The sequence below is a fragment of the Paralichthys olivaceus genome, chromosome 15 (assembly GCF_024713975.1).
Source record: "Paralichthys olivaceus isolate ysfri-2021 chromosome 15, ASM2471397v2, whole genome shotgun sequence".
Lineage (NCBI taxonomy): Eukaryota > Metazoa > Chordata > Actinopteri > Pleuronectiformes > Paralichthyidae > Paralichthys > Paralichthys olivaceus.
Genome location: NC_091107.1, coordinates 6,617,733 through 6,633,990, shown reverse-complemented (window position 1 = coordinate 6,633,990; position 16,258 = coordinate 6,617,733). Strand labels below are relative to the sequence as shown.

The following is a 16,258-nucleotide window of genomic DNA, read 5'->3' as shown; positions in this document are numbered from 1 at the left end:
CCAGTGTTGGTTTCTTTCAGTGATATCACAAAAAATTAATCCAGAATAAATGTGAAACGACATAATGCAATTTTGTACAGAAGAATGTGTTTTATACGCACCTGAGCAATAAACTGGATAATCTTGACAAAAATATTAAGGGGCATGTCTCTTGGCACGACGCTACGACTCCCTTTAGGGAACAGAGTGGAGGTGATGGACGTCAGACGACTGAGGGGAGAAAGAGGAAACACATGTTTCTTTAACGATACACATCACTATTAAGAGTAAAGTATCATTTTCACAGCGATTAGATAAGATATTGATTAGTCTCAAAACGCTCCTTGCATTTTAAAGTTGAGAAATCAAACTACATAAGGCTTTTACCTTTGTGTTCCAGTGTTGCTTTCACACTTTATTCGGATCATGTAGACCCACAGTAGACGGTAGAGCGATTCCAGAGCCACACGTGCCATCTTGGGATCTTTATTCTGCGTTCAGACAAAGATAAATTATTTTTCTTCAAGTACAGTATTGAATGAAACTTTCCAGAAATCTTTATGATCCCTCCATGAGCACAATGTTCTGAACATGCAGTGTTTCCCTTGAGGCACTACATACTGATGGGTGGATTTTATTGCTGGAGAGGTGTAAGGTAGCACTAGTGCACAGAGCTTATGTGTAGTTCATTCTTATGTTCATGCACTTATCAAAATCCTTCCCCTAGGGCAGAAATGTATTTCGCAGACTTCATAGTTTTTGTGTGTGAGCCTCACATTTTTTGTGATCTGTACAAATAACCCCCTACTCTATGAAATCTTGCATTTGCAGTGGTATCGGCAGAAAGGCTGACCTTGAGGTTGGAGAGGCAGTTGTTGAGGAAAATGTGCCAGCGGCTGAGGAAGAACTGCTTCTGACTGACACACAGCAGGCAGGTCACTAGAGGATACAGAGCCTTGTGTGGACAGAGAAAGGACAGAGGGGAGACATTAGCATCAGGCACTATAGATGACAAGTAGTAAAATATCTTAATCAAATTCAGTTTTCCTCACCAGTTTCCTACATAAAGTATGCAGCTTATTACTTTGAAACTGTTTATATTAGGGGTTTTTACTCATTAAAGCTTAAATCTAATTTCTTTGTTCTTCCTTTGTCATTACCTAACAATAAGCAATCGTATTAATTAAAATTGAAGTGAATTTTTTTTCAGAATCATGTTCACAGGTGATAAATCCATAATTAACCTTTTTTTCCTCAATCATCAATGTCTACTGCGTCGTGTAATTATGTCGGTTTAACAAAACAAAAACGTATATTTGTCTGTGCTTTAGCTTGACAATCTGTTTTGTAAGAAGAACAAGTGAGTTTGACATTTGTTTAATTCACTCATTAATTTTTTAACATGTTAACAGAAGAGAGAAAAATATTTCAACTTAAAGTTGACTGACAGGAAGGTGAACTTGGTCTTGTCTGTTCACTCGTCTGGTAAGGTTGTGAAAGTCTACATGCAGATCATTCTTAAACACAAATATCTTGCTAATGATCGTTGTGAGACCAGGTACACCCACCCTTGTCATGAATAGTTTTTGAAAATTTTCTCAGGCATGTAAAAGAATAACAATTAAGGAAATACATAAGATGACAGTCATTCCATTCATGTCATGTCCATTCTGCTCTGACATGGTGGCAGGTTATTGTTTTGAGAATCTATTGAAGGAAATGTGCATAGTGGCTAAGTGAGATGTCTGCAGCCCTGAGGCGGAACAAACTGCACACATCACAAATAGCATTTCACCAGCAGGCCTCCTGCCACGTCTTGTTGTCAAATCTGTCAGCTGTGGAATAAAAACCGAAGGTGCAGAAACCTGGACTATGTCAAAGCCTCTGTCTTAACAGATCAATTCCTTCTAAAAAACTATAAATAAAACAATCAATCAACTTCCATAAATGAGTGTCTGTTTCAGACTTGAAGAGAGGTTAGCACTAAAACAGAGTTTGGAACATACTGAAACCAGTGCATTTACACTGACACAAGAACAAAAACCTAAACGGAACAAATTATTGGGCAAAAATGACGTTATTGGAAAGATCTTGTTATGAGAACAGGACTGATTATCCTGTGTCATAAAAAATGTTGCCTGTTCTATTACGTTCTTAACTTTCATGGTTAAAACTTTTAGGTAGTGGCAAAAGTAATTTTCATACCAGTTGTGACAGTTAAACAGATTATATTGGATGCTAATTTGTGTGAGACTGCTGTCTTGATCAGGGAGATGTACTGCATCTAATTTGCAGATTGCTCCGCCAGCCTCCATGCTGTGGGCAAATACTGCCCATCTGGCATCGCTTCAAAAACAGCACTGTGTGATGCACACTGCAGTCCTGCCTCCTTCCCCATGCAGAGATAAAAGCCCACATGTTGGAGAGTTACTGTAAGTGCTTTCACCAACTGCTTGTAATGGAGAGGAAATAAGGAGAACGAGCGGTGACGACACAGAGTATGAGGAGAAACTTACCAGAGAGTGTTTCTTCCTAGAGGACAGGTCCAGTGTGGTGTCGTACAAACTTTCCACAAAATTTCGAAGACACGGCACATTCACCTCATTCTTCACAGTCTGAGAGAGGACAAATATTGTACAGGTTACATTCATCCACACTTATTTTAGAAGTTTGCTTTTACTTTTTCTACTTTATGTGATGCAGACAGACAAGACACTACAGTTTCAGAACTATATATTTAGAGCAGCAGACACACTGTTATACAGATAGATTTTCAATTGAAAGAAAAACAATAATATATAACATTTACCTTTGGCTTGGAATAATCTTAAAAATGTATTTTGAGGATCTAGTAAATGAGTATTAGTCTGAGCATCAAGAGGAAATGCACTTACAGCAGCTACAGGTACAAGTATCTCCACAAAGAGTCCGGCTAATGAGTGTTTAATGTCTTTATCCTTTACTTCCAGGAAATACTGCGCACACTCCTGTAGACAGAAAGAGAGACATGGTCAGAGACAGTGAGCGAAACAACATATGTACAAGATAATTCAGCAAATACAAGGTCAACGATTCAAATCCAAGTTCCGTTATGGGTGAAGGAAATGAGGAAAACTCTCACTGCTGCAATTACCATCAACTGGCCAATAAATACAGCACTTAACCTCTAATTACATGGAACTTCTCAGTAGTCAGCAGGACAGCTCCATGATTGTCCCTAAACTGCTTCCAGACATGAATGTATGCAGTGAAAAACTGCGTCTGTCCTGTAAACACTCACTGTTTCGTGAACCCACCTGCATGAACTGGAAGGAGGCTTCAAAGTCTTCCACCGGGTACATTTTGATGCGGAAGAACTTGAGGCCCATGATGAGGCTGATGGTGGACTGGATGACGTAAGGGCTCTGCTCCTTCTGCCTCAGCTCCTTTAGTTCTGAGATGAACTTCTTCCTCACTGCTGGGAACCTAATGAGGAAATGGTGACCAGATGTTAACAGTTACTCTTTACTAATGTTATCATATCCAGATCTCAGAAAAGATTTATTTTTCCCAGTTTTTCTATTGAGTAATATTGTGAATTCTTACTCGGCTACGCAACTGTTTTTTTTGCATGTGCACATAAGTGTGTATACTTGTGTGTGTGTTTGTGTATGTACCCATCCAGATAGATTTTCCCAACAGTGCTAGGCAGGTCTATATTTAGAAAGGCATCTGGAGGGGTGATGTGGAGGGAATGTGTGTGTGCGCACTTGTTGTGAGGGCGTCTGTGTTTTTTTGCACATGCTTGTGCTTGCTTCACGGGGTTGCCACAGCAGTTAAGTTGAGCAGCCATCAGCCTTCTGTTTGGTGTTTAAATAAGACATAGGTAAACTTTGTACTCTATAAACCAAGCTGGAAAAACACATAGAAAATGTCAAGAAGAAAGAATGTGTGATCAGAGTGTGTATTTTAGTACCGTGTGTGTATAATGCAGTACAAATAAATAACACTGAATCTTCTTAGAAGTTTAAACAAGTGGAAAATCCATTATCTACACAGAAAACAGTCCACGTTTGCTAAAATAGGTCTCAGTATATTGAATTTGATCCTTTACTAGATCGATAATTGTGTCAAATGATGTGATGGTTCAGCTAGTGCGTGAATGTGTGACAGTAGTGATCGAGCTGCCCTGTAAACCCACACTTTCACCATCACAGTAATAACCTCTTGGAAAATGGGAACAATGCTCATCTCTCATCACGCACAACATGGTGCACAGAGGACCATCATCTGGAGTGTCATTATCCTCAGTTGCCACCACACACAAATCATTTACCAGCACGCATGCACGCACGCACACACACACACAGGCAGCTTTTGTAATTGGTGAAAAGGGGTCATGGCACTGAACTGTGACAAACTGCATCTTCAGTAGATTTGAGATATTTAATACACTTAAAATAATAATATGATTTTCACTTAAGTTAGTATGCAATTAAAAGGAGATTAACACATTTATGTCAACAGATACAACTACCTTCCTGTATATATACAAACATACAAACAAACAGACAGTATAAACATTAATTTGTGAACTTGTACAGTACCTGGACTGAGCTACGACTCCCACTACTTCAGCATAGAGGTCAGCCACAATGTGCATGTTGCCAGTGTTGGGTCCCAGATACCTAAGAGGCAAAGATAAACATCAATATCAATGGATACGTCTGTGATAACTACACACACTCCTTTCATTTATAAGAGCAGTGCATACGTGCATGTTGATGTCATAACTGTGTGTCAACTCACAGTGATTTGTTTGTATTTTAGATTCACTTAATTTTATTTTAATGAATTTGTATTTTTCTCTGGGAAAGTGTACAGTAATAAAGACGTGTTCAGTCACAGTCCCAGTTATCTATGTTATCTTTCTTACCCTTCCTTATATTTGAAGTGCTTGAAGGCCAGGTTTATAACTTCTTGGATGAGTCCATCCAAAAGAGGATGGAGTGGGATCTGGATAGAGAAACAAAGTAGTCACTTTTCAATTCAACTCACAACAGACATAAACATATGATTAAAACAGTGTTCAATAAAAATGTGTTCAATAAAATGTGCTAATTTCTTCCTATTTTGCTCAAGTCTAGAGCATTTAGAGTTGTATTTCGAGACAATCCTTGTGCAGAATGACACTCACCTGCTTTAAAACTTCTATAAGCACTAAAGAAAAGATGAAGTCTATTGCCAGATCTCTCCTCTCCAACAAGTAGTCCTTCTGTTGTTCATCACTAAGACAAAAAAAAAAACACAAACATGATTATATTCACAACACATGGACAGATTTGAACTAAACTTGGTGGAAATGTAACTTGTATCTCCAGATCATTAATGGTTGTGGCTGATTGGTCAAAAGTCCAAGGTCAAGGTCAATACAAATATGGTCAGAGAAATACATTTTCCATGGTATCATTACATCCTGTATTAGATTAGAAATTATCTAAAGCCTATATAGATCGAAACATTACTACGTTTGTGTAAGAATTATGTCATGACAATATTTCTGATTAAAAGAGACACAAATCCCTAAGATTTGTTAAAAAAAACCTTCTGAATCAAATTCATTGAAGAATTCATTAGTGTCTGAATGTGCTGTTTGTGTTCTCACTTTTTTGACTTGGTGTTAGCCCTGGGTCGATACTCGTGGGACTCATCCTCCAGGCCATTCTGCCTCTTGTACCAGTCAAACAGAGTCCTAAGGATGGACGGCAGGCAGTACTCGGCCAGAGAACTCATGGAGCTGATCAGCTGCAGAGAAGATAGGAGGTAGAGCAGGTGAGGTTTAGCAAAGAGAGAAAAGAAAACAAGATGTATGTATCCTAAATAACCTTTATGCCATGATGATGTGTCCATGTCAGATATACGCACCTGATCGAACTGTGGGTCTTCTCCTCTCTGTAGAGATTTGTTAAGTGGCTTCTCCTGTGAGATAAGAAGACATTCACGTCAGAAGAGACAGAAGCAGGTAGACAAACACACAAACCAGTTTTCAAAACTTTCTGTCTTTCCTTTATTATGTTTTCAGGGTTTGAACCTAAACTCAGTTATTTTATCATTTCGTTTCGTTTGCTCATAGTGACTTTGACTTGAAACATCTTCATCACATTTGAAGAAATTCCTTCCAAGTAATCTTTAAATAAAATATTCAAGAGGCCATAAAACCTGTTTTGTGAAATCACATTAAACTTGACCTGTTACAACCACTATCTAATCTGTTCATTCTTGAGTCCACGTGAATATGCCTGTCAAACTTGTAGGGATTTTATAGGAATAACTTTTCACAAGTCAAGTTAACAATATCAATTAAGCCACACTGAATAACACAAGTGTTATTTGAGTTTGATGCAAAGTCGCTCACCAGTGGTTCGGCCATGATGATGCGGATCTTGCGTTCGGAGAGCAAGGTGAAGTTGGCAAACAGGCTTTTCAGGACGAACTCGCCCGGCTTACTCTCAGGGTCCACGTTGACTGGCGCCATGACGACAGGACCCCTTCTCTCCCCTAAGGTTCCACTAACTGGCGGGAGCGGTGGTTTCAGACCCACGGGAGAGGCTGCGGAGAGACAGGACCAGTCAGTCAGTCTAAAGCATAGATATTAAAAGGCCCCTCTCAGACATGGAGGGGTAGATACATACCTTATTATTGCGGTCGTAATTTTATTTCGGATTTTGGGGGATGTAAACAAGCAATTTAGATTTAGAAAGTTAGAGTTAAAACGTACTGAAAACCATGAGTGTAGCATATATTTGTTAAACTTTTGGCAAACTGGCACCATAACAAGGTTGAGGAATTATCTATTTGACTATATCTTTTTGATGTACACATGAATGCACTGTCAATAAGGTACTTTGGTACAAAAGGAAACTTACGAAACCTGTTGTTTTTCAGGAAAGCTCTTGATTAATCGATATTTTCTGTGATTTCTTAGCAGATTTAAGGAGGTAAAAATATGAAATGTGTTATGGATCAGGTGGTTTTTGACAGAAATCAGGTGCTGAAAGTTTTTCAGAACCTTATTGGCCTCCATGATTTGTGTGTCTCAACCACTGCTGATGCTCCAGCTGCTGACTGTCTTGATAAACAGCAAAATCAATGGGCCAGAACAACAGTAACTTTCACTTGTTTTCTGAACATCAGCGTAGACCTGTACCTTTGTCTCATGTAAAGCCCTATGAGACAAGTTGTGATTTGTGAATATGGGCTAGACAAATAAAATTTGATTGATTGCTTTGATTGATGTATGTCCCTCAGCAAACTCCCAGCCCCATCCATCTCCCTAGCAGGGTCATATACTACCACCTTAAATGCCTGTCTTACATACGACATTGTCCTCTCCCCATGCGTCTCTCCTTCTAAATGAATCACTGACTGTAATGAACAAACAATATTTGTCACTGTCAGAATCATATTATTTTCTTTCTGTAATGTTCAAACTCTTTAGCAATGATTAATTCATGCTGAGTCAGTTTCCAGGTTTGAGTATGTACACTTTCTAGGCACACACACACACACACACACACACACACACACACACACACACACACACTTGCTCTGCAGCCCATGTTTTCATTTCAGCATTCTGATTGCATCATTAGGGAAACTGGGAGCTATTAATTCTAGCAATGATAAACAAAACAGAGAAAGACACACAGGGAGGCTCTGGAGTCTGAATGAGAGAGAGACGGAAAGACAGGAACAAACAATGGGCATTTCCTGTCATGCATCTCTAAGAATATGAACATGAACGCATCACTTTAAGTAAAAACACATTTCTTCAGCGTCTTTAATATGTACTATAAGAGAAAGAAAGACTTTGCTGAAAATGTAAGCATGTAAAAATTATCTGAAAAAACCCCCAAACACACACTTCGGCAGACAGTATTCAAAGACTGAAACAACATTCCACTAGGTGAAGTGACAAGTGTGTGTTGTTAAAAAAGCTTCACGTCTAACTCTGTCCTTTCATGACCACGTGATTGGACCTCACTGAAGAGGTGATGTCCATAGACACTATAATTCAGGACAGCAGGACCCCCAGTCTCTTTCACTGCAAACTGTTTGTTAGAAACGTGACGACTCAAGCGATGCAAACATGCGTGCACACGAACACCCCCTGCAGGCTTACCAAGGCCCTTGATGAAGCTGATGACACTTGCCCTGCTCCATCTAGTTGGCACTTCCATGGTGCAGACGGGGACACGGTGGGACACAGATACAGTAGGTAAAGTTGGGTTCAAAATGCTAGTAACCAGTGGGATGGAGAAGTAAAGTGAAACTGGGAACTGGGAGGTTAATTCACTGAGTAGTTTACAGGGTTGAAAATACAGCTTCCATGATTAGCATTTAATATTAATTCCTTGCAGGAGATTAGAGGCACAGAAGTCTGTCTCCATCGCCTGACTACTCCACCATGGTAGTAACTTCTGGCTTAGGTGGGTTCAGATTTTTATCCGAAGCTTAAAGTGTGGAGCTCCATCCTTCAGAAAATGATAGGCAGGTAAAGTGAAAGACATGTGCCTGAGGCAAGAAGGAAGACTCTTGACAGCAGCATTACAGCTGTATTCCGCGTTCGATCCAACTCAAACCGTAAGACGTGCTGCATCCACAGAGCAGAAGAGTCATAACCGGAGAGAACGGCTTGAAGCTTGCGAGTGGTGCAATAACAGAGGACGGGACGTTGTCAAAGCGTCATTAAAACTTCAAAAAGAGAATCTTATTCCACTGTGCTGATAGGGCAGAGGCCTGGGTGGATCGCAGGCTCTGTAGGGCCCCATGCTTGACAGCTACCTGAGCCTACAGGCCACCTATCAGTTTCTACTTCAGCTTCTGCTCCACCTCCAGCCTGCCGTCACGTCTCTGTACGACACCTCCCTTGACCTTGGAATCCTTGAAGCCCATTGGAAAGTTGTACTGAAGTAAAGTGCTTCTTTCAGTGTGGTTTCGTGGCTGTCCTTCAGTTGTCAGTAGCAGTTAAGTAAAGTCTACTCCTTGTGGAGATCTGACCAGAAGAGTTGGGTTGGAATTTCAACACTGCCCCGAGAGGGAGGCAAGGGGAGGAGGGAGGAGCTATATATAGACTACTGGCGGTCGTTCTCTTACATACCCACCACTCCCACTGACCCCTACTCATACACAAGTGCACACACAACCATACAGTTATACTCATAGACACACAAACACACGCAGAAGTAATATATCTGGAAAAAATAAATGTACACACACATATATATATATATATGTGGTTAAATGAAAAAGCAAATGGTACTAATCTAACTCAGAGTTGACTATAAACAGAGCTAATCTGTTACAGCTTCACTGTGGCATGACTTTAAGGTGTGAGTAAATGTGTGTGAGTGCATTTATTTATCTTATGCATGTCAGTGGGGAGAACAGAGCACAGAGTAGGAAGACAACGGCGTTCAATAGAGCTGTCGATAAAGCGCACCAGCGCTTCCTGGGACCCTCATAGAAATCTGCATGACACAGCATTTTAAGAGATGAATCAGCAGATATCCGTCATGTCTAGTCAATACCTGCCTATCTCTGTTTACAGCACATTGTATATACTAAAAGGTTTACGACCAAAAACACAGAACCAAATCTTCCACTGTATGACTGACTCATGACCTACTATGGTAACAAGACAAATCTGTACATATTAATCATATATTCACATTTATAAGTGAATTTTTGACATGTGGGTAAACATTAAATATTGTTTCTCAACAATTACATTTAAAATGCAGGCCTCGTCCTCTATGCACGTTATCATACACATTGTAGATGTAAACACATCTATTAGAGGATGAGAAAATTATTTTCACTGAGATTTAACTGGAAGGTCACAATACTGTGTTTCTGTTTTTACAGTGGAGCCCCTCAGGATGTAGAGAGGGTCGTCAATGAACCAGACAGTCTGTGGTTCAATTCCCTAGCTCCCCTAATGTGGATGTGATCTCCAAGCACTGAATGGATGTGTGCATCAGTGATAAGACTGGAAACTAAACCATTTATCATGAATTGACAAATAAAACAATTGCTGTAGCTTGCATCAAAAATGTGTGTGTGTGTGATTTTTCGTAAGGCTGGTATGAGATGGAACAAGTTCAACTTGATGAGGTCAGCTATTTATCTAGTGATTTCACTCGATGAGTAACCCATGCTTGAAACACAAACCTATACTTGAACTTGCCAGGCCTGTTTCTCAGCTCTATAGCGTTCTGACTGCAATCATTACCGTGACCTTGGAGCAGACAAGGCTAAGCGTAAATGAATTTGGTCCAACAGCTGAAACATATAAGAATAAAACATACATACTGTCTCATCACGGCCTCTGATTCCTTTTTTTTTGTCATATCATCATCAATGGCTGAGGGGAAGCCATCAACACATCCCCTGCAATTCCTACGTAACCAACATAACCCCCGCTGACAGTCCTTCACCACACACCTAATATAGGAGGTTGACACAGCTGCTCTGCGCACACACACACAGAATGTTTTTATTTTATCTAAAGGGTACAAACAACTTCACTATTTAGCAACAGAGCACAAAGATGCTTCTATATAACTCATAAACTACTCACAGACAAGTGCCCACAGTACATACAAAAAAATGAAAGCAATAGTGTTTGGTCGATATTTGAAATCGCTCAAGTATAACAGGAAAGCCAGTACTCATCTCTGCACTCTCAACAACAAAGAAATACTGATGTTACAGTAAAGGTGAACTACAGGCTGCAACGTGATGACTATATTAGAGACCCAGTGGTGCAATAAGACACCAGGGCTTTCTGCTTACTGTAATGTCTCAGGTTAATGAGCCCACTGCTGAAAGTGGGCGAAAGTACAGAACGTCCAGTTGGCAACAGTCTGGGATGATACTCCTGAGTATTCACCCCAGATTGCCTGCGTGCCAGACAGTCGCTTTACCTTCTGTTTGGTAAACACTAACTTACTGATGGAGGAATTGATTATGTGATTTGAGTCTGTTGAAATGTAAATAGATTGTAAACACACAGGTCTGCTCTGTATTTAATTATTATTTAAAATGTTGCAGATCTTGAAAGAGATTTTGATCCAACCCCCTTTAATGCTGAGCACAAAGACTTAAACAAAGTAAAAGACTAAGTTATTTTGCTCTATAATTAATATAGAAAATTGCTGAGGAGCCAGATTTACCCTCTGCTAACCCCTGGAGCAGTTCCCTCTCTCTCTCTCTGTCTCTCTCTCTCTCTAACCCTTGTCTTCCATTATTACATTATATAACACTGCCAAATATTGAAAGTGTGGATGATGCTGTATGTATGCTGCCAGTCTCATCCAACACATACATACACAGAAATGCACAAAACAAGAATAATCTGTACACTGCAGGAAACATTGACGACCAATCAGTCTTACAGAATCTGACGGTGTCACAACATTTGTTTGGCATGCCAGCAACAACAACTGTAGTGTGTTAGCTGTACTCACTCCCTCCTAAGGACTTGAGCAGAGACTTGATGCTGATGTCAAAGAAGCCTGAATCCTGCTGGCTAGTCGCCATGGCTGCAGAGGATATGTCGCCACGGTGACAGACAGCAGAGGGGGGACAGGATGGCAGGATGAGGCGTTGCGGACAGAGCAAGCAAGAGAAAGAGGAGTACGCTCCCAGAGAGAAAGGGAGACGGGAGGAGAGAGAAGGAGAGAGGGCTGCGGGTGGGCAGCCAGCGATGCGGATGCTGCGGCTGTCTGCTGCTGAGTGTATGTGCGTTTGTTTGTTTATGTGTGTGTGTGTCAGAGAGAAAGAAAGAAAGAGCAGCACACAGCCTTTCCTGCGCTCTGTGTTGCTATCTCTCTGGCTAACACCCCCATCCCCTCTCTGTTTTGCTCTCTCAGGACAGTGATACACAGATGTTGGTAAGGCGCAAGCAGCCAATCCTCTTAGAGGAAAGGCAGAGGGAGAGAGAGAGAGAGAGAGAGAGCGAGCGAGAGAGAGCGAGCGAGAGACATACAGTAAATAGTACTGCACAAGGGAATTGCAGGAAATATATGGAGGGTAGATGGGAGGGGAAAAAAACGAATGAGTGAGAGGAAAATGGAATAATTAAGATGGAAGAGATAAAGAACATTTCCTGATTACTGTTGTCCAATTCTGTCGAACAATAAGTGCTGAGTGAGCATGCTGCATGCCTCCTCCGGCCAATCAGAGCCAAGAGAAGCAGTGACGAGGAGGCTGCACCAACCAATAGGCAGAAATAACTACTGGTCAATGGCATCACTGCCTCAGATGTGTCCATTACTATTATCTAATAATAATAATCATCATTTTATTTATATGCGCTTACCAAACCAGAGGTTAACTGAAATATACATACACAATGTTTTAATTAACCAAACTGAACACAGATTGTGTATGTGTATGCAAACATGGGAACCTCTAGATGGTTTCTGCCAGAGGACTGTAGAGGTTCAGAGGTTGATAAGAACACAGAAAATTCAGAGAGATAGTGTGGCTAGGCCAGCCTACACTGGTTTTTCACAGAAGTCTGTTGGAAAATCAACGAAGTGATAGGATTGGAAATCAGTATTCAGGGCCAACAGTAAGGATTTTTTTATTTAACTGAGCAAAGTAGACAAACACATGCAGTTTTTGAAGTCTATTAAACAGTCTTATGGTTGAAAAGCTAATGGATTTTTCAGGCTTAACTTGAAAATATTGGAGACAATGTCGTGTCTTTTAATTATGTCACCAAAGGGAAGTATGGCAAGGGAGTAACTGCAAACAACATTATATTACCCGGATTAGTTGTTAAAACTGTTTAAAAGAAAGGTTGATTTAAGTTTAGTCATTTTAGTGGATGTACCTTCATTACCTAATCTGTATATATAAGCTGGATGGAGACAACAATAGAAACACCTATGTGTAAAAGTATTAAAAAGACAAACGAGAAACAATTCCACTAAAATATTTCACCACCTCTGGAAGGTGAAAAGGAACTCAAAAATAAATGTTGAGTAGGCAGGACTCCATCAAAAAACAGTAAAGAGGATTACCCACGGAGAGAATTAAAATCTTTTTAAACCTTTAGGCTATCACAAGCTGACAGTGGCACCGTTTCTAGACCTAAACCCTAATATGTTTTTTTAATTTGCCTGTTACACCATCAGCAGAAAAAGTTAACAATTATCCAGATGATGACAGCACTGACATAGGGTGGTGCTGCATGATCAATTAACTCTGTTATGTCATTTGTAGGTCAATGTTTTGGCAGCCTGGTCGGTTGAAATGCTTGGTAAATAAACACGTTGTCGATTTATTTCAGGCGCCATGATGCAGCACACTGGTTTTCAAACAATCAATATTAAATTCTACCAAGCACCAAATGATTTTCATAGAATGCCAGTAGGCATAATTCTTTGTTGTCTAAGCATTGCGTAACAGCGGTTTTTAGTTGTGCAATTGTACAGAGCAGACATGTTGGGAAATGTTGTCCCAGAACTCTGATTGAAGAAAAACACTCACCTACTGCTGCACTGTGATTAGCTTATCCTAGCTAGAATGTCTGAGGGCCTGATGAGCCTTCGCTTCCCTCCCCAAAAATTTCCACTGGTTTTACCCAGTTTTAAGTTGTTAAATAGGCCAACACAAATATTACTTTGCTTGTGGGTGATACTAACCTTACAACCTAAAAGAACAGATTATTGACAGGCCATTGAATATAGTTTCAGACAATTAGACGAAGTGAATACATTCTCTCCCACCACCTTTCACAGTCACAGGGATCTTTGGCTGCCCTCACAGTTGCCTAAGCTGAAGGCATGATGGCCGTCACTGCAATGATGCTATGGTTGGGTCGGTAGGAGTGGAAGTGCAAGTGGATAATTAGGGTCATCATGTAATTCCCCCAATGAACTGTGGAAGTGAAACATGGTGAGAGAAAGAACAGAGGCAGGGGGGAGAAGTGATGGGGGGGGGGGGGGGGTGAGTAGAAGGTTCTTAACATACAGCATCATGTAAAGCTGCATCTCACAGGAGATGCCACTGAGCACAGGATGGCCTGGTTCACATTAACAGACAATTACAGTCGAATCTCAAAGGAGGAGAAATATAGCAGAGAGGCACTGCAGGTCTATTCCTGTCTGCAACTTGTGCTTACTCCATCACAGTCCTGGGCCAAATCGTATCAGCAATGAAGTTAACCTGATTACTGAAACGTGACAAGTATCGTCTTCCAACGTTCCAAAAGTAAATTGTAAGATTTCTCACACTTCTCATTTGTTTAAAAAGTTGCATGTGGCTGATATAGGAGATTTTATTTTCTAACTGTTTAATTGTTGAGTGGGAGGGAAACCTGGAGGAAGAGCACGACCAACTACCAAAGACAGTAGAAGAGGACTTTCCAAACAAAGATGCCATTTGTCTCTGGTAAATTGTCCTCACTTTCTCTAAATGAAGAGATGTGGATAAATAGAAAGAAAAAAGAAAATAACTTTCTGTTCATTATTTTTTTAATTTGAATGATCCAATATAAATGGTTTTATATTTATATAGCTCTTTTCTAGTATTGATGACCCCTTGAACAGCTTTACAGTACAGTTTGCCATTCACCCATTCACACATACAGTGCATCTATGAGCAGCACTTTTTGTTCTATGAGTGGAAATTCAGGGTTCAGCATTTTGCCCAAGGACACTTTGGCATGCAGATGGGGAAGACTGGGGATCAAACTGCCAACCTTGTGGTTGGGGGACAACTGCTCTATCCCTTAGCCACAGCCACCCTACAATCCTGAGATCAATCTTTGCTAGTGTGCCTTTTCTCAGCAAATGTACTGTGCTAGAAATTGAGTTATTACATCAAGCACAAGAACAAAACCTACAGGTTGTATCTCTCTGTCAACCAGTTGAGTAGAAGTTTACATCCATGTCTGTCCAGTCTTATATAATAGTGAAGAATTTGAAGGTATTTATGAATAGGTGGTAGATTAATTCTTCAGTAGTCACCAAAAATGGGTTTTGTGAGTTCACAATGACCTTCACCTTTGACCTTTGAGCAAATCTGTGAGTCCAAGTAAACATTTGTGCCAAATGTAGTGAAATTCCCTCCGGGTGTGTCATATCACGTTCACAAGACCAAAACTTGCCAATATCAAGCTCTAGTTCTCTGAAGAGGGAACAGCTGTTCAGTTTAGTTTGTTGGAGAGAAGCTTGCATCCATGTATGAAAATATATTCAAATTCATGACCTGTGATGGAAATTCTTTGTCCATGAGAGACACACATCTATTTCGCTGACAAATATAAAATCATGGACGGGAAGACACACATACACACACCATGCACACCCTTATGGAAGTCCTAGGATTCCACACATTCTAAGCAGGGGCCTGAGCGTGCCAGCTGTTGAATGTGCCTCCACACTCAGCACATACATGCATGCAGACATGCACACACACAAATGCGTATGACACATGACATACTCAATTACATTCCATTTAACCTAAAATTATTATATTTTTAGCAGTTGCAACCCCCCCCCCCCCCCCCCCCCCCCCCCACACACACACATCTGCAAATTCCATGTCTGAGAGGATACCTACATCATTTAAAATTATTATTTATTTAGCATGAGTGAAAATTGAATTGAGAAAATGAATGTGCTATAGTAATCTGCTGGATGTATTGAAACTACAGGAACAACCACTCAACATTTAATGATAAAAATGACCTTAAAATAAATCAGTTATTTAAACAGCTGATGATTACATTTCTGTCAATCGGCTTATTGATGAACTAAGCTTGTAAGGTCTAAATTACACTGACTTAATTACATCATCACAGCACATCTGTTAAACTAAATTAAACTAAATTAAACCTGCCACTCATCTGTCTCTCTTATGGTTGTATGACATGTGGTCCTGGGTACTAACTGGTCTATCATAACACGCGGGTGCACACACACAGGGAATATTTGAGGTTCACACAGTGGTATCTCCTTGACAAAGCTGTCTTGATCAAATAGATATTGTGAAGAATGTGTGTGTGTGTGTGTGTGTGTGTGTGTGTGTGTGTGTGTGTGTGTGTGGGTGGGGGTGGGGGCACCTCTCGCCTAACATCAAAGCCTCTGTCACACACATTATCACATAGAAGCCCTTGAATGTTTAATCTCATGGCATTTCGTATGTCTACAAGTTTACCTTTGTTTATTGAAAAGTTACTGTTAACTTTCTATTCAAAGATTTCTCGTGCAGGTTGTACTTT

The 16,258-nt window shown here is 40.3% G+C and overlaps 1 protein-coding gene across 5 annotated transcripts in view; it reads right to left on the bottom strand.

Annotated features, from left to right (window-relative positions):
- The window catches only part of fryb (furry homolog b (Drosophila)), a 42,665-nt gene that overhangs the window by 24,192 nt on the left and 2,215 nt on the right, over positions 1 to 16,258 (bottom strand). For 3 of the 5 annotated variants that reach the window (XM_069539745.1, XM_069539746.1, XM_069539747.1), the window contains exons 2-13: positions 6,374 to 6,567; positions 5,884 to 5,937; positions 5,624 to 5,763; positions 5,156 to 5,246; positions 4,895 to 4,974; positions 4,566 to 4,646; positions 3,276 to 3,444; positions 2,874 to 2,966; positions 2,496 to 2,594; positions 833 to 934; positions 367 to 470; positions 102 to 210 (exon numbers count right to left, since the gene is read on the bottom strand). In XM_069539745.1, coding sequence (XP_069395846.1) covers positions 102 to 210; positions 367 to 470; positions 833 to 934; positions 2,496 to 2,594; positions 2,874 to 2,966; positions 3,276 to 3,444; positions 4,566 to 4,646; positions 4,895 to 4,974; positions 5,156 to 5,246; positions 5,624 to 5,763; positions 5,884 to 5,937; positions 6,374 to 6,567 — 1,316 coding nt within the window. Of the gene's footprint in view, positions 1 to 101; positions 211 to 366; positions 471 to 832; positions 935 to 2,495; positions 2,595 to 2,873; positions 2,967 to 3,275; positions 3,445 to 4,565; positions 4,647 to 4,894; positions 4,975 to 5,155; positions 5,247 to 5,623; positions 5,764 to 5,883; positions 5,938 to 6,373; positions 6,568 to 11,489; positions 11,676 to 16,258 lie in introns of those variants that run through there. The other 2 variants (XM_069539748.1, XM_069539749.1) reach the window with 1 other exon arrangement.